Genomic DNA, 21,099 nt, shown 5'->3' with positions numbered 1-21,099 from the left:
GTTTGCTGTTAGAAGGGATATCTTTTATTAGACTGCTCCGAGAAGGCAGGCTGGCTTTGGAGTGCACAAGCCTGTCTACGTGTAGAAAAGAGGGAGTGATTGCTTGGAGTCTGCCCTGGCTCTCCAGACTGAGGGAATCATCTGAAAAAAAAAAGACAGATTCAACTGCAGTTTAACCTGCAGGAAGCACATTTCATCCCTCTGCAAATCTCTGGACTCCTCAGATCCTGAGATGCAGCAGAGGACAGGGACATGCATCCCACGTGCCAGCCCTTCACAGGAGGTGGCTGAGCATTTTCCAGCCTGGCTCCCACAGCGAGGAGTTGTGTGAGACAGGGATGGTGCTCGCTGATGCCTGACGGTAGCAGGAGGCTGCTGGGCTCAGTCCCTTCCACTCCCCTCTTTGCACAGAGCACAGGCCAAGCACAGTGTGCTCAGAAATGTGCAGAATGTCAGCTGTGCATTGGGGAGGTGGAAGACGCAGTATGGAGCCGTGGGAAGTGGAATATGGATTTAAACTTTTTTTATTTTTATTATTTCCCCAGACAGGGAGGGAAAGCTATAGATGGCCCACTGATACTGAACCTGGCAGGTTCACCCTCAATCTCCAGGCTTTATTTATTTAGCTATTTAACCTCCACAAGGGGAAATGGGTGACCAGGTGTTTTTGGTGAGTCCCTCCAAGGAGCAGGTCCCCTTTCCCACAGCCTAGGGCAGTTCAGCATTTCTTTCTGGCATCTTTTCTGCCTTTCCTGCATGCAGTGTGAGATGCAGAGGTGATGAATGTCATTTCAGTTGTGCCTGAACCACGCTGTCTCCACAGGCTGGCCCCATATCCTGCATGGCATGAGCCTTCATCTGATGTGGTCAGTGCTGTGGTGAGCTTCAGACAGGCAAGATAAGGGGTTTTCTGTCTGTGAAGGTGCAGGTGAGCACGCAGGAGTGTGGATATGTGGGCATTTTTGTTTGTTTTCTGTCTGTCCCTACAGGTTTGATCTGGTCTAGACAAGTAATTTTCCCATTGATCATTAAAATGCTGGTGGTGCCCAAATCAAAAGGGTGGTCAGGCATTGGCACAGGCTGCCCAGGGAAGTGGTGGATTCACCATCCCTGGATGTGTTCAAGAACAGTGTGGATGTGGCACTTGGGGACATGGTTTAGAGGTGCACTTGGCAGTGCTGAGTTAATGATTGGACTCAATGATGTCAGAGGTCTTCTCCTGCCTTAATGATTCCCAGTCAGTCTGTCTCAGTTTCAGTTCATCCTCAATGACACAAGAAATTAAAAGCTGAGATCTCCTTTAAAAACCAATGCCTTGCTCTTCAAAGGCCCTGGGGAGCTGTTCCCTGCAGCAGACCTGTTGCATGGGCCTGAGGAACACGAGAGGAACACTCTAGAGGGGCTCCAGACAGGGGGTACCTGGCTCTCTGCTTTGTTTCAGCAGTGGGATGTTGTTCCAGGATCTTCCCCTGGAGCCACAGGGCTTGGGGCCAGGCTGAGACCAGGATGGTGGAAGAAGCAGCATCAGCCTGTTCTGTGATGGGGACTCTTGCAGCTCTACATCCCTGTCTCTGTGACCAGGGGTAGGGACACAGCATTGCATGTCATTGCTGTGTCTGGCCTCAGGTGCCAGCTTCTGTTCCCAGGGCACTTGGAATGTCTGTGAAGGGAGCCCAGAGGGTTTGACCTGGGCTTTCTGAGGCTTTTAGAGGTCAAAAGTGAAATTTATACCTGTACCCTCTAGAAGAGGGGGTTTAGCTCCCAAATACCTTCCCCAAGCAGCTTTTTTCTATGCTGGAAGACCCTAATATAAATGTTAGTGGAGACGAAGTGGCTCAGAATTTAATGAGAACCTGTGGCTGGTTCTGCTCTCCTGAGTTAAAGACTGGCCACCATTTTATGCAGAACAAATTGTCACTTCTGCAAGAGCCTCTGTGATTTTATTCTCTCCACTCTGGGGAATGGTTGGGTGCAGCCCAGGGAGAAGGAGCTGTAACAGCAGCGAGCCAGGGTGGAGATGGGGCAGGGTTTGGCTCAGAAGCTGCCTGGGACAAAGTCCGGCTGGCAGAGCACGTCGTGCCAGGTCCTGGAAGGAGCTGGCCAAGCTCCTGCGTGGGTGCTGTGCAAACAGCACGTGTTCAGGCCAGGTCCTGGGGAGGGTGGGAGGATGGCTCAAGCGTTCAGGTAGGGATTAAACACCAAATTGCTTGAAAAAAATTAGCCCTGGTGGGTGTATGAGAGGCGCTCTGCAATGCTCCTGTGGCCAAGTGACAGAAAGTCATCTGATTGATAGTGGGGTGATTCAGATGGAGGGAAAGACTTTGTACCATTTTGTGAGATAACAAGTCTTTGTGATGGAGGTAGGAATGCCTTAAATCCATCGGTGCTGCAGGGTGCAGTGTGGCCCCTGCAATGCTCCTGTTTTGCCATGGGTATGTTTGTCTCACCCACATGCAAGTGTGTTGTGCACAGGGGCTTTCAGGTGCTCCCAAATCCCCAAGTACTATTGAAAACTTTGCACATGACTGTCCTTAGCACAGATATTGTGTGTTGACCCAGCAGAGGGTCAGAGGAAGATGCTGCTGCTTTGGCATATCTGGTGAGGTCTGTCCTTGCTGAGGTTGTCCTTGTCCTGCAGTCCTGAAGTGGTCAGGCCTGGATGATCACTGCAGATCCCTTTCAATTGGACTGTTCTGGTCTATGGATGTGCATGGAAGTCCCTTGTGATGGGGATGGTGGATTACTCAGATTGCTTAGTACTTCTGTGCATCAGCCTCTTGTTTTTGGGACTTGTGTACTGAGCAGAAGTCAAATCATCACACTCTAGTTGTGAAGTGGAAATAGTGCAGTGCCATCCACAGTAAATAAGAGCCCAGAAGAATTCAGCAGATCCTTAATTCTTCACAGTGGACTGTCTGCACCTTTTACTGTGGGAGGTGGCATGATGCTCTATCCCAAGCCATGAGGATTCTGCAGAAGGGTGGTGGACACAGGGTGATGGGCACATCTGGCTCTCACCAGCTCCTGTAACAGTGATATCTTGCCCAGATACAAATTTAAGGGTTGGGGCATCCCCTGCATGGGGCAGTAATTTGATAATGACGGGTTATTTGGGTTGAATGGCTTGGGGAGAAGGTGTGAGGGTGAGACTTGTTATCACAGGTGGTGAAGGTGAATGGCAGAACAAGTGAGAGTGCAGCAGAGAAACTCTCTCTTAAATACCCTCTTCCTTTCAGCTTCTCTTTCTCTCTTGTCACTCCCTGGGGGAAACTGTCCCTCTTTTGCAGGGTCAGTGCAGTGTCATTGCAGAGGGCAGCTGATAACACTTATCTATAGCTGGGTGATGCAGATGGAGGCTGCTGATAGTGTTATCTGCAGAGGGGTGATCACCCTGAAGTCACTATGCTGTGGGAGTATGTGTGTGGCTCTGTAGGACAGAGAGGTTTGGGAGTGTGTAAATGATGAATAACCAGTACCTCAAATCAGAGATTTGGGCTTCCTTTTGTTGAGACTGATCTGTGCATTGGTGTAGTGTGGAGCTATAGAGCAGGGCTTGTTTGATGAAGCATCCTTCAATTAAGGCACCGGGCTGGGCCAAGCTCCTGGAGAGCTTTCCTTGCTGGTGGAAAGTATTCTTACTGCAGCTTCAATGCCTTCTGTTTGCCTTTCAGCACAAAATTGCAGCTTTGGTCCCTCTACTAGAATCCTCCTGTTGATTTCCTCTTGGAAAGTGGCTTTTGGGAAACCTCAGCACCTCGTGGTTAATAAACTACTGGTTTGCTGCTCCTTGGTCTCAGTCCCTTGTGCTGGTGCAAACAGAATAGCAAGAGTCATCAGGGAAATATGCAAGATATTAAAGTTATTTCTCTTTGGATGGTGCTGGTAGCAAGTAAAAGAGATAAACAGAGTTGTGCTTAGCGTGTTACATCATTGGTTTTACTGAAAGGGTCAAGGTCCAGCTCTGGATGTTGTTGCAGGATGCATTTGAGCTGCTCCTGAGCTATGCTGTGCTGTGCCAGAGGGAAAATGTCTGGGAAAGGCATAATTTTAGTGCTTTCTCCATGAGTTCCTTCTGAATGGTGGCTGTGGCTGAAGTGCCTTGGTAGAGTTCATGATGGGACAAGTCCTGTCAGGTTAATTTCTTGGCTTTGCACTGGAAAACTCTGCACTTGGCTCCTGATAAGCCCCAGGAGCTGCTCCTCCTCTGGCAGAGGCAGCCAAGGGAAGCCCTGCTGGGTGCTGGGGCTGGGAGGGGACCGTCCCTGGGTGTGCAGCCACATGGCACACAGTGGTGCTCCGTGCCACTCCTGTCCTCCTCAGCTTTCTGCTAGGAGGGCTCCTGGTGGCTTTGCTGCCTGGCTGCATCTGCTTCACTGGTGGCCTAGGCTGAGGTCTGCTTGCTCCTCATGTGACATGGCTGAAAAGAAGGATTTGAGGAGCCATGCCAGTCCTTGCTTGTTTTTGTTTGGATTGGTGATGCTTACTGAGACTCTTCCCGAGAAGCTGAAATGTTAAAGATGTGCTCAACTCATATTGTGGCTGATGACACGAGAGAAAGAGAGAAAATGTTTGTTTAATCATTCCAATATTTCAGCTACTTCACCTCCAGCATTACAGGTGTGAATAAAATCTGGTGTGAGCCTGTAAGGGCTGAGGATGCATTTTCACAATTGGCTTTTGCACTTAGCACAAACGGTGCTGAAGATTGTAACTGATTTCATCTCTGGATGAGAACGAGCTAGTTCTAGTTTTAGTCTGTGTCCAGGAAATCCTGTGCTGGAGAGCTTCCCTTTCAGGAATCCAGTGGGGCTGTCCCAGGGAGGTGGTGTGGTGCACTGAGGTTTGATGAGATGAAGCAAGGCTTGCTGTACCCGGTTCATCATCACCTGGGAGGCTGATTTGCCTTTCAGGCCAGGTGTTGCCAGAGAGGTGCAGTTTCCTCTCTCCCCAGGCAGCAGTGGCTGTGTGGTTGCTGTGGGAGTCACCAGGAGGTGATGAAAGGGGGGAAATGTTTGTGGAAGAATATGGGATCATTGAGCAGGATCTCCCCTTGGTGTATGGCAATCCTGCCACCTCCCTGACCTGTCTTGGGCTGGAGTTCCAAAACCTTGGACAGGTATGGTTGGAGGGCTCTAGGCTGCATCACAGGACATCACCACCTTCATGGCCACGTTCAGGAGTGTCACCAGGGGCTTGGAGTGTCTCCAACCCAAAGAGGATTCTTGCTAATCCCTGCCCCTGTGGCTTCCCTCTGCACGTGCTGCCTGTAGCAGCTCTGCCTGCCCCGAGTGTGGATGGGGATCCTGGCTGCTGAATTTTGTGGGACACAATTTGTGGCATCTCCCCTAAAACCTCCTGCAAGGTACCTTGCTGCAGAGCTCTGTTTTGGGGCTGTCTCTGACGTTATCTGTCAGGACACGGGCTGCTCTTTGACTTACTGCTGCAGGTCTGGTTGGGGATGGGTGACCAGTTGCTTACCTAGCATTACCAAAGCAACGAGTTGTTGCTTTCCATGACTCATGAAAATGCACTGTAGGCTCTCTTAAGAATGGCTGAGATCATTTTTTGGCTGGCTTTGGGCATCTGGTTTCCTTAGCAAATAGCAGTGGGGGTGGAGGGAGGGGGATTTCCAAACTCGTTTCTTTGTATGTGTGATCTGGTTTTTAGAGCTGGGCTCAGAAAGTACTTGCTTTGTTTTAAAAAGGGAATGACAAAAAAGGACCTGTAACTTCCATGTCTGTTTAGTTTTTGTAGCATGTTTCACTTAGTCGTGATTTGGTGTAAAAAGGGGAAAGGTGCTAATAATATTACAGAGCTGTAGGATGTGGTTCTCCTCTTAAATAAGCAAGGATAGAAACATGATGAGTGGTATTTTCCTTTTAGAGCAAGTCTTTCTGGGGAAGGTGAAGGAGATACAGAGGAAATTCTGCAAACAAAACTGTAATTTCATCTTTTTTTCTTTTTTTTGGACCGTGTTTGCTCAAATAGAGCACTTTGATGCAGCAGAGCAGAGTCTTAGCAAGAGGTGTTTTAGTGTTTGGCTAATCTGATTATTATTTTAAAAATATTTATTTATTTATGTGTAGACTCTGGATTCACTTTCTGGTTTTTTTTCCTGTGTGGTTCAAAGGCAGCAGCACAGACATCCTTGGATAAGCATTAACCAGAAGAGAATCAGAGCCCTGTGACAGCTTCAGAGAGCAGGAGGTCCCCAGGTGTTCTGACACCTCTGCAGCAAAGATACAGCAGCCTCTGTGGTAATCCTTCCCAAATCCAGCCACTGTTTGCAGACACCTGAGAGCAGGCAGAGAGAAGGGAGGGGAAATCCTGGGCAGGCAGAAGGTCATTGTTTGGATAAGGAGATCTGTGGTGCTGTGGGTTTGGTGTGCCTGGGTGTTTGGTGTGCCTGGGTGTTTGGTGTGCCTGGGTGTTTGGTGTGCCTGGGTGTTTGGTGTGCCTGGGTGTTTGGTGTGCCTGGGTTTGGTGTGCCTGGGTTTGGTCTGCCTGGGTTTTTTGTTTGCCTGGGTTTTTTGTTTGCCTGGGTTTTTTGTTTGCCTGGGTTTTTGGTGTGCCCAGGTTTTTGGTGTGCCTGGGTTTGGTCTGCCTGGGTTTTTTGTCTGCCTGGGTTTGGTGTGCCCAGGTTTTTGGTGTGCCTGGGTTTGCTGTGCCCATCCTTTGCAGGGCTGGCAGGAGCAAGGGTTTGGTGTGTTCCACACTGTGCAGCCACTTCAGGCTGCATTGTTTGGATAGGGAGATGGGTTTTTGGTGTGCCTGGGTTTTTGGTGTGCCTGGGTTTTTGCTGTGCCCATCCTTTGCAGGGCTGGCAGGAGCGAGGGTTTGGTGTGCTCCACACTGTGCAGCCACTTCAGGGATGTGATAGCTGTGAAGCAGCCCCTAATGCTGGGCATGGTCTGTGCTGCAGCTTGGCTGGGGTTGGTTCTGCAGCCAGGGCAGGCAGAAGTGTGTCCTGGTGTGCTGAGGGACCGGGCTGGAGCTGCAGATGTGTGCTGGGAACAGCACAGCAGCTCCATGGGCCGGGGCTGAGCGGGAACCATGTGGCTGAACAGGTTTGTGCTCATTTCCCTGCAAGCCTGGGCTGAGATAATACAGAAACCCAGGGGCTTTGCCAGCAGAGCAGTGAGGTTTCCTCTCAGGAGGAGCTGACTGCTGCTGTCTCTGTGAAAAGCTGACAAAAAGCAAAGCCTTGGAGCTCGAGGAATGGCACAGCTGAGCTCCAGGGAGGGTGGTGGATGCCATCCCAGGGCTTGGCTTGGCACTGCTGCCTGCACAAGCATCCTGTGCCAGGAGCTGCTGTGAGCTCCACAACTCCTCATGTCCTTCATCTTCTCCTCCACCTCTCTGCATCTTTGCTCGTTAGTTTGGATAGAATGGCTAAAAAATACTGATTTAACCACAAGTGCAGTCTTCACCCTCTTATTTCCATGGATATAATGTATTTAATGCATGGCCTAGCACGCCACAGATCTTCTAGGTCTTAATTGTTTTGTTCCATGCAAAAATAGGAAATAAACGTGACCTGAGGTCTTCTGCTCTTTGTGGGGATTGTGAATATTTGAACATGTGGCCAAAGTTTATTTTTCTGAACTGGTGGGCAGCTGCAGCCCAGGTGCCTGTAGTGCCATGGTCACGCTGCCCCAGGCTTAGCAGGACCACGGGATGAGCTCTCTGAGAGCCAACACAGGCTTTTTCAGAAGGTCAAGCCCTTATTTATAGACTAGTTTTTACCATCAGGTAAATTTCTGCTGGGCAAACTCCACCAGTGGCTGTGAATATGGTGGTTTGGTGAGCAGGGAATGCCAGCAGGTGAGCTGGCATAGCTGAATTCCATGGCTTTACCCTGATTAATGCTGGATGAAAGAAGTGGGAACAAAATTTAGAAAGATGTTCTGCTGCTTATTATTTTTATTTTTTTTTAAACTGCAGTGCCTTGATATTGTCCCCCAGTGCATAATGTTCTTTTGACTAGGAAAGACAGTATCAAGGTACCCCAAAGGGGCTGCTTAATTTTTAGGCAGCTGTTGCTAGGAAAGCTGGATTTTTTGATCACTAGCTTGTAGATGGACATGTTGAAGGAACCCACCTCTCCCCAAAATTAAGTCACTCCCTGTCCAGTCTATAGGTTTCCAGTGTGTAGTATTGGTGAAAAGGGTCACATTCTTTCCTTCAAAAAATCAGATTTATTTATTTTAAAGCAGATGTTTCTATTCCTTCTTGTTTGAGCATTTCAGACATGACTTACACTTCTTCAACTTTTGACATCTGCAAATACTTCTTTTTAACAAAAAAAAAGGGGAAGTGTGGATTCTGATGTAATCATGTGACTCCAGGAACAACGTTCTTACAAAAAACACAGAATCCTGTGAGAATTTGCAATGCTCAGGGTTATCCCATTGTTAGCAGAAAATGAAGTAAAACCTTCTACTCCCAGCTGCCCCATCCCTTGGTGTCCATCTTGTTGCATGAGATATTTAGGCTGTGTGGCTTTTGGTGGTTTTTTTTTGTTTTGTTTTGTTTGTTTTTTTTTTTTTATGGTATGGGGTCTTTTTTTGTGATTTATATGGTAAAATTTTTTCTCCCTTCGTGGTGAAATTTGCAGATCTGTGTCCTTGAGGCTCTCAGGTGCTCTCTGGGTTATGTGTGAGGATGGTCTCTTGTGAAAGCCTTGCACTCTTCAGGCATTTTAAAACCAAGAGAGAGCCTTGCTGCTGTTGTGGCATGAATCAATGCCAATGGAAATTGCCATGTAAAGATAAACACCTAAGCTGCATTGGAGCCTCTTCTCCCCAAACCCTTTGGTTCCTTGCATTTCCATTTCTGGGGTGGTTGGTGGTTGGCGTTTTTTGATATTTTTTTCCGACAGTCTATCACAGGAGGCTTGACCTGGATGTTTTTGCTGTCTGTGCTCTTACCAACCTGCATTTTGCAAAAGTAAATGAAGTGCCTTTGGTGCCTTTCCATCTTGGACAGCAGCAGGTTTGAGAGCTCAGAGAAGTATTCTGATGGTACAAAAATGAGGTTCCTGTGCTGCTCGTGGCTGTGGGACAGGAATTAGGGGACCTGTTTGGGTGCCTCAGAGCACACTGAAGCTGAAAACCAGGCTAATGCAAGTCCTCTGTTGTGTAACTTCCCTTGTGTGGAAACCCAGGGCCTCCCTCTGGCTGCCCTGGCAGGTCTGGGACCCTGGCAGGGGTCAGGAACCCCCCTGGACAGAGCCCCCAGAGACACTGTCTGTGATCTCTGTCCATGGAAAAGAGTTTTCAATCTTACAGGATGAATTACAAGATCTGAGTGTTTGATGTAAGTAATAATTAAGTGTGGCACAGGTACAAAAGTAAAATTTTAGAATTCTAGATAAGGGGTCCAAAGGGGACAAGATGGAGGAAATTGGGTGTGTCTTGTCCTTTTTCTCCTTTTTTATGCCCTCCATGTTTCACTGTAGTGTTGGCATTTTTCTGTTGGTTTAGGCTGGGGACACACTGTCCAACGTAGGTGACAGATATTGGCACATTATTGTAAATCCAGCACAGGTAGTTTCTGGTATTTAATGTTTGTACCATCCCACTGAGGGCAGAGCCCCACACGCTGCCCTGCAGGACAGAGCTGCGGCAGGGCAGCAGAACATGTTAGAGATAAACAGAATAAACAACCTTGAAACCAGCACAGATGAATTATGGCTTCTTCTTTGGCAATGGGGCAGAAAGACAGAGACGTTTTACAGTCTCAGAATCATCAATACCACAGATTCTGACACTCTTTTAGCTGTCTCTGGAGGTATCCAAAACCTGGTGGGACGTGATTCTGTCCAACCTGCTCTAGGTGAGCCTCCTTCAGCAGTAGGGTTGGACTGGGAGATTCTCCAGAGCTCCCTTCCCACCACAGCCACTCTGTGATTCTGTGTGAACATCTGGAAAACAAAACATCTTCAGAGGGAACTCTCCCAGCACAGGCAGCGTGTTCCTCTACAACGTGGGAGATAGTTCTCCTGTGACTAAGCAGAAAAGTTAAGAGATGGAAAAGGTCCTATTAGATCATCTCGTCCACCTCCCTGCTGGCCAGCAGCTTTTCTCCCTGGTGTATATTTATTTATTAATAGGCTGCTGGGCAGACAGGAGGAGTTTGCCTGGGGCACTGAGGAGGAGCAGCAGGCAGCCTGTGCAGGTGAGGGACTCTGCACACACGTGACTCAACCTGCACATGCACAAGTTACTTGCAGCAATAGGATTTTGTAGTAAAAAGGTGCCAAAAGCTCTTGACTTGACGTTCTTGGCGTGTTTGGAGCCTTCCCCTTAACTTGCTGTCAGTTTGTGCAGGCATGAGCTTGTCTTTTTATAGCATTCTAGGAATAAGCTAATTTTACTTTATATTTATGATGGAGTAGGTGGCTTGAAAACTAATAATAATGGGGGGGGGGGGCAAAAATAGAAACTTTTTGGAAAGGAGAGGTCAGCCAGCTGGACCTCTGCACAGCTGGCCTGGGCTCTGCTGGCCATGATGTACAACAGCAGTGTGCAAAGGCTCCCAGAGGACATGTCAGAGAGGTGCAGGTGGAAATGCTATTGCCATGACAAACAGAGCAGTGCTGCAGTGTCAGGCCAGAGCTTGGGGACCATCAGCATCGCTTGGTTTATCACTGCTAGTAACCACAGCACGGTTACTAAGCTGGTTTGGTTTTTATTTCACATTCCCCAACTGCAGCTCAGAGCACTTGGGTTGAAATTGCCGAGTGTTGAGAATAAAGGGACAAATCCTGCCCTTCACTAGATCAGGGAAGGACTAGAGCATGTATTCCTGTGGGAAATGGGAGCAGGAATTTCCTACCCAGGCATGTGCTGAGCTGCCCTCTCCTACTGAGACTGTGTTGGTTTTGCACTTTGCTGGCTCCAGAGGTGTCTCCTGGTCAACACCAGTGTGAAATCAATGTTTAGGTTTAAGGATGAGAACTGTTCTGTGGTGCAGGTGAGCAGCCAACCTTCCTCTGCACCTGTGACATCTTTTTGCTGGTGGTGGCACTTGGTTGGGTGCCAGGGGCTGTTCTGCAGGGTCTGATGAGCCATTTCCCGACACCACAGTACATTCTGTGTGGTTTTTGGAAGTGTTGTGGGACATCTCTTGGCTGAGCAGCTGCTCTGTTGCATGGGGAGAAGCTCTCCCAGATCCATGGAGGGTGTTTCATGGTACAGGCAGTGTCCCTGGCACCACTGGTCTTTCTCTTGGCTTGTCCTGTGGAAGTGACAGTATCAGAGATGACGTTTTCCAGGAAAGCTTCCAACACTTGTAAAGAGCTCTGACATGGCTTTGCCTCCCTTCCCTCCACCAGACATCTTCTAGGGAGGAGGGAACTGGAGCAGGGCACAGTGCACACAGGGAACAAATCTGCCTTATTATTATTTAATTTAGAGAGAACTTGGCCTAAAGATGTGAAAAGGAATTGCAAGCACTGTCTGGACACCACTTCTCTTCATCAATTAGCAGCATTAAACTCTCAGCAGGGAGTATTAATTAGAAAACTGAAATCTTTCTATCATGACAGCCTTCTGGTTTCCACTGAAATGCAGCTGGAGGACTGGAAAGGCTTCTGTATTTTGTTTTGATACGCAGGCATATGTTCCTTTCCATCCTGGAAATTAATTCTGTCTGTCTGTAACGGAGCCGTGGGAATCAATATTGAGCTGAACTGTATTTCTCCAGAGCTTTCTTCTAAAAGTAGTTGACTGCTTCCCCACTGTGCCTAATAAATGACCTGATTTTGGAGCAGCTGAGCAGCTGGTCTGCCAGTTCAGAGGTGTTGTACAGCTGCCTCCATGGTTCATGGTGTCTCAAGGGTGATGGGCTTCTCTTTTCTGAAAGTCTCCAGGTCAGACTTTCTCTGAGCTGGACAAAATGCCCACAGAGACTTTCCATTGCTCCACACCAGGCTGGACATGGTAGGAGAGGAAATTACTCATCCCACTGCCTCCCCTGCAGACTGCTCTTGGCCTTGGTGAGCTGTCATGCTCTCAGTCTCAAGTTCTGCAATGCCCTGAGCTGGGTTTAGAGGCAAGATACGCCTTTTCCTCAGTGTCATCATCTTTCCTTCCCTCCACTGGGCTTGGGGAATAAAGCAGAGTGAGTGCAGCTTGCACAGGGGAGCACTGGGTGATGGCACAGCTTGGGCAGCTCTTCTGGAGAAGAAGCTGCCTTGTGTGCACTGCAGCAAGCAACAGGCTGTGCTCAGGCTCTGCAGAACCACAGCTTTGGGAAAATTGGGTGGGGAAGGGCTGGCAGGAGAGGCAGGGCAGACCTGGGAGGCCCTGAGTGCTCTGGGTTTCAGGCAGTGTGTGCTCTGCAGCCCGTGAGGCTCTGTGAGTGCGTGGCTGTGTGCTCACACTCTGGTTCCTGCTCTGTTGATGGCTCATTTGTTTCTGTGAAGGCAAGTGCACTCGGGTTCATGTGATTCTGCAAGAGGACAAAGAAAACAAAGCCTCTGTGCAAGCTGCCCCACATGCTGCTTTGGTAACCCCATCACCACCCCACTGATGGCAGGCAGGAGCCAGCAGCTCATGGAGGCAGCACCAACCTGGGGCTGTGCAGAAACCTGGTCCTTCTGCCCAAAACCACTGCTGGCTTTTAATCTTTGCTTGCCACTAAGCTCTCACTGAGCTCTGCCATCCCCCACTGGAGAAATCTCAATCCAGAGCTGCACGGCAGAAGTGGCACGAGGAAAGGACCTGCCAAAATTTGTGGTGGCTGTTGTGGCCCTGATCTCCCCGTGTGCTGTGGAGGTTGTGCTGCTTGCCCACAGAGAAGGAGCAAATCAACCAGGCAGCTGCTGAGAGAGCAGAGAGTGGTCAATTAGTGGTGAGGCCTGGGCTTTGCAGTCGATGGGAAAGTCAGGCTGGGATCAATAAAAGGCGGGCAGGCTCGTTACAGAGGAAGCTGTGCAGGGGGATGCTGCAGGGACTATCGATCCTGGCAGGCTGAGGGACATGCTGCCCTACAGGGGCTGCTGGCATGGCCACGGGGATCTGCACCTCTGTTATCCTCTGTGCTCTCAGGGAGAGAAAGTGGGTCAGAGATGAGGTGGGAGTTGGCACAGCAGTTTGCCCTGATCCTGCCACGATGTCATTCCAAAGCCATGGGATGGATCTCCCTCCTTCCCAGCCCAGAGCTTGGTCACTTAGTGTTAAAGCCCATGTTGGACCAGCCATGAGGTGGGTTGTGCAGTTGATACTTGTGGTAAGCACATTTCTCTCCTTTTCAGGATTTTTATAGAGGTACACAGAGAGAAATGAAAGAGAAAACAATTTCTGTTCCTTGTTTTTTCTATGTAGAATGTGTTTGGAGAATTGTTTACTTGGAGTGAGTGCTTGATTGGATTCTGGTGAGGATTATTTGAGCCTGATGGCCAATCCAACCCACCTGGGGCTGGACTCTCGAGAGAAGGTCACAAGTTGTGTTAGAGATAGAGTCAGGGAAAGTAGTATGTAGTTTTAGTATCCTCCTTTTATATAGTATATTGATGTATTTTAGCATAGTTATAATAAAGAAATAATTCAGCCTTCTGAATTGATTCAGACATCGTCATTTCTTCCCATTGGGTTTGCCTGCATTTACAATAGATACTCATAGATAGTTGAAGCTGCAGAGACAGGGTTGGTTTCTGCCTCTCATCCCAGTGCCTGGTGCAGGTTCCAGCTCTCAGGCCAGGCTCTCCCTGGCACAACATTGGCTTTGCAGCTCTCTGGTGTAAAGCTCCATTCATGGAGACTCTTTGTTTCTGATATCAGATGATTTTCTCCCAATTGCTTTTCCCAGGAAAGATTTTTTTTCTGAGACAAACACTTTTCTGATGCCTTATTTCATCTGAAGGTTTTACTTTCTATTTCTCCTTTTTGGTTTCTGCTCATTCTCCTTCCTGTTTTTCCCAGTAACATGGAAGAAAGAGACCTGAAGCTTCACTTTTCCAGATACATGGTTTTGCTTTAATTTCCCTCCCACAAAATCTTTGGTCATTTGAGGAGAAAGACGAAAATAAGGCAATGAAAACCTGCAGGAGGAAGAAATGACAACATTCTTCTGCATTGGTTTTTATATTGTATTTAGAAATACCTTCTCTTTGCTGTGTTCACTTAGAGGGGAATGTTCATTGGAATCAGAGGGTTTCAGTAGGTGTAACTGGCATCAGGGTTTTCCTCTGATTTGTATGTGCACAGAAAACTACCTGAGGACAGGATTTTGCCCTGTGGAAGGGAAAATCATGCAGGACAGTGCTCTCCCCTGGCTGCAGGTCTTCATCCTCACAGGCAGGGCTGTGTGTAAATAATCCTGGCTCAGCTTCACCTGGGGAGGTGAATGTTCAGACCTGCAGGAGATGAGGATCCTTTAGACTTGGGTCACTTCAGTGCCCAATTTGAAAACTTGGATTTAGGCCCAGTGGGACTGAGGTGGGCTTTGGGGTGTAATCAGGGTGTCTGCAAATTGGGATCTCTACCAGTTGCTGGGGGAGGTGGTTTCTCTGTAAAAAATGTGAGTTCAGGAGACACAGTTCTGTGCTGTGCAGACCCTGATAAAAATAAAAACCCAAACAGGTAGGGAGCGTGTACTCTCTGGACACTTACTTTGCTTGACCTGTGTTACATGTAAAATAGATTAACTCTGACCTGATGGGGCTGTGGTGTCTGACCTTTGCTGCTAGAAGAGTCCTTTCTAATCCTTTTTATTCTCTTTTTTTTCTTTATTGTTCCAGAAGTTTGAGATCTGTATGGAAAATCAAAGCTATTTAATTTGCCAGTATACATTACTGATTACTGCACTGGCTTTAGTAAAAGGAATATTACTGCAAAGCAAGAAAAGGGGCTGAGAAAAATACCAGTTCCTAAACGGGCTATAAGAGCGCTGAAGAGGGACTTCTCACATGGACATGGAGTAATAGGACAAGGGGGAATGGTCATAAACTGAAGGAGGGGAGATTTAAATTGGGTATTAGGAAGAAATTCTTCCCTGTGAGGGTGGGGAGGCCCTGGCACAGGTTTCCCAGAGAAGCTCTGGCTGCTCCATCCCTGGAAGTGTCCAAGGCCAGGTTGGACAGGGCTTGGAGGAACCTGGGATAGTGGAAAGTGTCCCTGCCCATGGCAGGGGGCTGGAACTAGAAGATCTTTAAGATCCTTTCCTACCCAAACCTCTCTATGATAACTTACTGTAGTGTGCTCTCTGGAACATTTTGTTTATAAAAAGTGATTTCTGAGAAGAGGATTTGTTTTAAGATCTCAATGGCTTCTTTAGAGGGTTGTCATGGATGTTACCAGCAGGACTCGGGCAGGTTCTAAACCTCTTGTTCTCAGTACATGTCGTGCTAGAGTGAACAGGATGGCTCAGGAGATTTTTCTCCAGAAGCAGCTGCCCTGGCTGGGTCAGTGACTGAAGGAATCCTCCACTGGGCACGATGGCTTTGAAACACAGATCTGATCTCTTCTCCCAGCAGCAGATGTGGTGAGAAAGATTCTTAAGCAGTTTTGGGGTGTCATGCCCAAAACTGGGGAGAAGAAGCCTCAGCTGATGGGTACTGATAGAGAATTGCTTGTTGGGTTTCATGGGCTGTAGTTCCCAGGGCATGGGCTGGCTCTTTCCAGGGGCTGTGCTGGTCTGTGCATGTCACCTCCAGCTTTGCAGCCTGGTCAGGAGAGGTTTTATTCTCCTCATCTTGGCTCATGAACTTTGTCCCTTGAGCTGTCTGGGGAGACACATCTGCAAACCTGGCCTGGTTACACACATGTCTGCAGAAAGTCCATCCCAGCTGCATGCTCATAAATATGGAATCAGAGAATCATTTAGGCTGGAAAAGAACTTTAAACATCACAGAGTCCAACATGAACCCAGAACTGCTAAGTCCATGACTAAATCATGTCCGTAAGTGCTACATCTACAAAGATACACAGTCTTAAATTGCTATTTTTTACTTCCCTTGCTTACTTTACTTCCCTTGGTATATTCTTTGGGTGACCTGGGTGGAAAATGCCATGAGGGCAGGGTCTTCTGTGTCTGAAGTGGCACTAAAATTCAGCTGTTGTTCTGTGTATCCCAGAATATGTATCCAAGTTCCAGGGCAGTTCTAAGTACAGCAGGTTGAATGTTCTGTAGTGTCTAGAGAAAACTGTAAGGATGAGGTTGGGATGATCAGAGAAAACCTGTAATATTCCAACCACTCTCCCTTTGCCTTTGAATCCGTTTTTGCCAAGCCTGCAGGTTGCCTGAGCTATCAGCACACATCCATTTGTGTTCTCACCATTAAAACAATCTCATTTGCTTTGCTGTTGTTTTTTGCACTACCCCAGTGCTGGCCTCTGCAGCCCTTTTGAAAATAACATTTACAATAATATTTTTAACAGTTCCGTAGTATACAAAACTCCAGTGCTCTGGCAGGACTCCCGGAAACTTGCTGAAAGTTAATGTGGTCGACTCTGAAAAAGGAGAGATTTTTTCCGCTTGACTCTTGCTTGTTAAACTCTCTGAGCCCAACATGTACCCTGCTGCTTGAAAAAACAAGGAAAGTCCCAATTTTAGCAATGCTAGTTTGAGTAGCTTTCCAGCCGAGCCCTGTTTCAGGGGCGACTGTGGCTTGTTATTATTATTTTTTTTTTTACAGTGGTGTGTCCCTGCACATCCAAACCAAAGCTAAGTGGTGCTTGGGCAGGAATAAATAGGTGCTGCTTTCCCTGGAAGCCTGGGGATGCTAAACTGCAGAGGGAGATGCTATTTGCTTGTGCTGCAGTAGTGGCAAGACATGCTGACATGAAGTCTGTGTTTTGTGGTGGATGCTGAGCCTCTGGGGGGTAAGAACAGCCCATTTTGGGGTAGGCGATACTGTAAATCCCATTTATCAATAGCAGACTGCAGGTGACTCCAGCTCTCACTGCTGGACTGCAATCTTCTGCTTTCCTAACCTTCATCCTACAAAATTCCTCACAGTAAATCTCCTGGGCACTTTGCTTTATCTTCCCTTAAACCCAGGAGAAAATCACACTTCTTCATCCTCTCCTCCCCTGCTGGAACTTGGATCCACAGAGGCAGGAGTCATGGATGCACTGACATGTCACAGCTGAACTGTTGTCTCCCTGGAGCTCAGTCTTGCTTAATCTCTCCCCAGCCAGGAGTATGGCAAGAAAAAAAGAAAAGCAGGGATTAATTTTCAAAGTGGATGAATAACCTTGCATACATCTCTCAGGTAGATACTCATACCCTGCACTCATGAAGCCATAGTGAAATTGAGCTGCTCTGTCTGCAAAGTTCAGCTCAGGCAAATCAAAACTGATAAACAATCAATTATTATAATATTATGATGATGATAATTCAATTATTGCTATATTATTATATTAATTATTATAATATCAATTCAATTATTATAATATTATTATTTCTTTCCCTTGGATCAAAGCATCTCTACTGGGTTTTCCTGCAGGTGAAGTAACTTCCAGCAGATTCCTGAGCAGACTGGAGCAGAGTCTCTTGCATGCACAATACAAACCTACATTGCTCCAGCACTCCTGGGAGCCAACACCTTGCTGAGCTCCCTCACTGCTTACCAGGGAGATTTTGGGTAGATTTACAGAGTTCTGTGGGCTGTGGGAGTGGTGCAGTGCCAGTGGGAGCCCAGTTTCAGATGCTCACTGGTTTTGTGTCCCAAACTGCCAGCACTGATCAGGGAGCTTAGTGGGAAGAGGAGCTGCTTGAGACAGCATCTCTAGGAAAAGGATTTTTCCCTTTTAGTGCCCTCTTATTTTTTCCCCTTCCCTGTTTTTTAAGGGACATAATAATAGGACAGAATTTGTACTAGAAACAGGAATTTGTCCTTCTCTAACAGGAAGCTGCTGGTATGTATTTTTGGGAAGCCACGGAAATGGCCAGTGTTTGCAGCTCAGTTTGAAGGCTGGCTGTCCTCAGCATTGGAGAGATCTGCTCCAACAGAAAACCCTTATTTCTCTTGTGTATCTGTGGAGATTTCCTGCCTGTGTGCAGGGGCTGGTTTGCTCACGGGGGCTGGGCTGGGGGGTCTCAGGGGTTTGCTGTGGCAGAGGTGATGGAGAGCAGCACAGGGGAGGGCTCTGCTGATGGAAAGGTCACTTGTTTTTTCCAGGGCTCTTTTGCACAGTTCCTGTAGGTGCTTGTTTTTGTGGCTAGATATGGTTTGGAAAGGTCTGGAAGGTGTCCAGAAAGACATTAGAAAAATCTGTTACTCTGATAGGAGAGCTAACCTGGGCTGTCCCAGGAATTTACAGTGGATCCAGGCTATCTGCCTGTGGCCCTCAGTGCAAATGAGGCACACAGCTTAATTCCTGGAAGTGTCACAGCAGTTTTGAAAGCAAAAGTGAAGGTTTGGGCTGTTTCCTGCTCTTGTTATAATCAGATAGAATTTTTACTCTGCTTTCTTGCTGGTTTTCTGCTCCCTCTTGATTCAGTGCTGCATAGACTGACCAGTTCTTTCTCAAGGGAGGATTTTTAACCAGTCAAGCTGTTTGGTAACTTCCTTGCCTTGTCCTTGGTGTTGGAAATGGACAAAGCAGAGTTCCTGGTGGCCCTGGGCTCCCAGGCTGATGGTTCTGTTCTGGGAGGGAGCTGCAGAAGGAACAATTCTGTCAGGGGCACTTGGATGTCTCTGCCTCTGCTGCTCTCTTATCACCTTTCCTTCCTGCTCATCTCTCTCAAAATAGGTTGGATAAATATCCCTGTGCTCGCCAGCACCGAGGCACCAGAGGTGCAGAAAATCATTTTAATCCATGCTTGGGACCATTCCTGGTCTTCTTCAGATTTGTTGCTGTGTTTGAAGTGATTTGACCAAGCCAGGAGGTTTTTAAAGTGTCTTTTCCTACCACTTCTGACCAGTGCTCATATTTAACACTCCAGGATCCATCTCAGTGTCCTGGAGAACGTGGTGGCTCTCACTGACTTCAGGGCAACCTGCAGTGACTTCAGGACAGGAATGTCTTACTCCCTGTGCAAGTCTGAGCAGGTTCTTGAGGCGTTTCTCCTTTTGCTTGTGCTGTCACACAGGTTTATGACCAAGAAATCTGAGGGCTTATCAGGCAGCTAAAGTGGAATTTGATGTTGTCTTCTATCACCTTCAAAAGGTGCCCATCTTTAGGTGGATTCTGCCTTTGTTCAGTCTAAAATGAGGCTTTTCATTAGTGAGTAGGACGGGCTGCAGCGAGCTCAGGACTGCTTTAGTTTCTTGGTGGCCACAAACCCCAAAAAACCTTACTGGGTTCAGGAGTTTGGCTGAGTGCAGGATGGTAGGTCACTGAGCCCATTTCTGTGCTGGTGTTGGGGGCAGATTGAAGGCAGAAACTCTGAGAGGGCTCCTAGGGACATCCCTCCCATGAGGGATGTACAGGCTGATGCTACTGCTGCTGAGAGCTAACTGCACTCAGCTTTTTCCCCATGCAGTCAGAGGAAAGCTGATCTAGCCTTGGGGAACCTTGGTTGCATTTTGGAAGGCCTAAATTTAGGTGTCTGCTTTGATTCAGGACTGCTTTTTCATGTCCTGCTGTCAGTCTGTTCCCCAAGTGAGTGTTATCCCCCAGGGATTCTGTGGAATCTGAAGTGTTAAAGATGGTATTGCTTTAGGGTTACATTAATCACGTAAAAACACATTAAAAATATCATGTAATTAAAATGTTCTGCCCTTAAGGAAGTGCAAGTTGTTCGCTCCAAGGTTTTAAAACCGTTAAGGTCCCAGGTTTGTGGGGTGTTAGCTTTGGTGTGTGCAGAGGAAGGCAGACTCCTGGTCTCCATTCCTAAATAAGGCTCTCCTCTTTCCCAGGTGATGGTGGGCACAGGCTTTGTGGAAAGTGGTCCATGACCCTGTTGTCATGTCAAAATTAATCTGTAACCTCTGTGTGTGTTTGTTGCAGGGTGGATGCTTGAGAGAGGAGGATAAGGCACAAGAGTTTGGGACCGGTGGAATGGAGGCCTGATGTAGATGGAAAGATGGGTAAGAACTGGATTCCCCTGGAGAATGAATTTTCTGCAGCCTGATAATTTTGGTTGGGACTACCAAGCGTGGCAACAGACTGGGGGAAATTGCTAAGATGCTCTGACTATTACATTGCTTTCTAATTTATGTTGAGCATTTTAGTGGTGTCAAGATTGGACAAATTTTCTTCTTATTCTGAGCATGATCTGGTGGTCATATTCTAGGTGGAGGCTTTTCCCAAGTGTGCCGTGTATTTCTCTGCAGAGCATCTTCATTCCCTGTAGATCTTTTCCCAAAGAATTTTCTGTTTCAAACAGTTTGAATATATTACTTTTCTAAGTGGTGACCTGGGTTACTTCCACCTTCTCCCTCTTCTGCTGGAATAGTTGTGTATCAGATGCTCTGTGATGCTGAGGGAATTATTTATTGGAGGTGCATAATGATGTTGATCTTATCTCTATAGATAAGAGCTTTCTCCTAAAGAAAATTCATTATGTCAGGAATTGGGACCACTTGGAAGTGCTTAAATGGCTTCCTGACCTGGTGACCCAGGAAAGGAGAAGAGATCTTGGAGGAGTCCTGGTTGAAGCTGAGCACTTGCACATTTGCAGCATTTACACAGGCTCACCCAAAACTGTCCAGGGATGGCTGAAATGATGCTTTAAAGAAGAAGAAAAACGGAGATTTGTGTTAAATTTAGGGTTTGCTCTTGCAGATGTGTAGAATCACACAACCACAGAATGGTTTGGGCTGGAAGGGACCTAAAAGATTGGAAGGGACCTCATTCCAAACCTCTGCCATGGGCAGGGAAACCTTCCACTGTCCCAGGGTGCTCCAAACCCTGTCCAGCCTGGCCTTGGGCACTTCCAGGGATCCAGGGGCAGCCACAGCTGCTCTGGGCACCCTGTGCCAGGCCTCAGCACCCTCACAGGGAAGAATTTCTTCCTAATACCTAGTGTAAATCTTCTCTCTGTCAGTTTGAAGCCATCCCCCATTGTCCTGTCACTAACTACCCCCTAAAAAGCCTTGTACAAATGTGATTCAGAGTTTGGTAGTTGTCTGAATTTAGAAAATGAAAAGTGTGGAGCCACTGCCACACCTTAAGTATTTATTCTCCCCTGTGGAGAAAGCAG

General features: G+C 47.6%; 1 protein-coding gene across 6 annotated transcripts in view; it reads left to right on the top strand.

Annotated features, from left to right (window-relative positions):
- LOC100226503 (mitogen-activated protein kinase kinase kinase 3) overlaps positions 1-21,099 on the top strand; it is a 79,355-nt gene that overhangs the window by 2,134 nt on the left and 56,122 nt on the right. For 4 of the 6 annotated variants that reach the window (XM_072925280.1, XM_072925283.1, XM_030264210.4 and 1 more), the window contains exon 2: positions 19,905-19,984. The exons of the other annotated variants lie outside the window; for them this stretch is intronic. In XM_072925280.1, coding sequence (XP_072781381.1) covers positions 19,981-19,984 — 4 coding nt within the window. In that variant the 5' untranslated portion in view covers positions 19,905-19,980. The remainder of the gene's footprint in view (positions 1-19,904; positions 19,985-21,099) is intronic. 6 annotated transcript variants of the gene reach the window in all.

This window comes from Taeniopygia guttata, chromosome 2 (assembly GCF_048771995.1).
Source record: "Taeniopygia guttata chromosome 2, bTaeGut7.mat, whole genome shotgun sequence".
Taxonomy (NCBI): domain Eukaryota; kingdom Metazoa; phylum Chordata; class Aves; order Passeriformes; family Estrildidae; genus Taeniopygia; species Taeniopygia guttata.
This window is presented reverse-complemented; position numbering and strand designations above follow the sequence as displayed.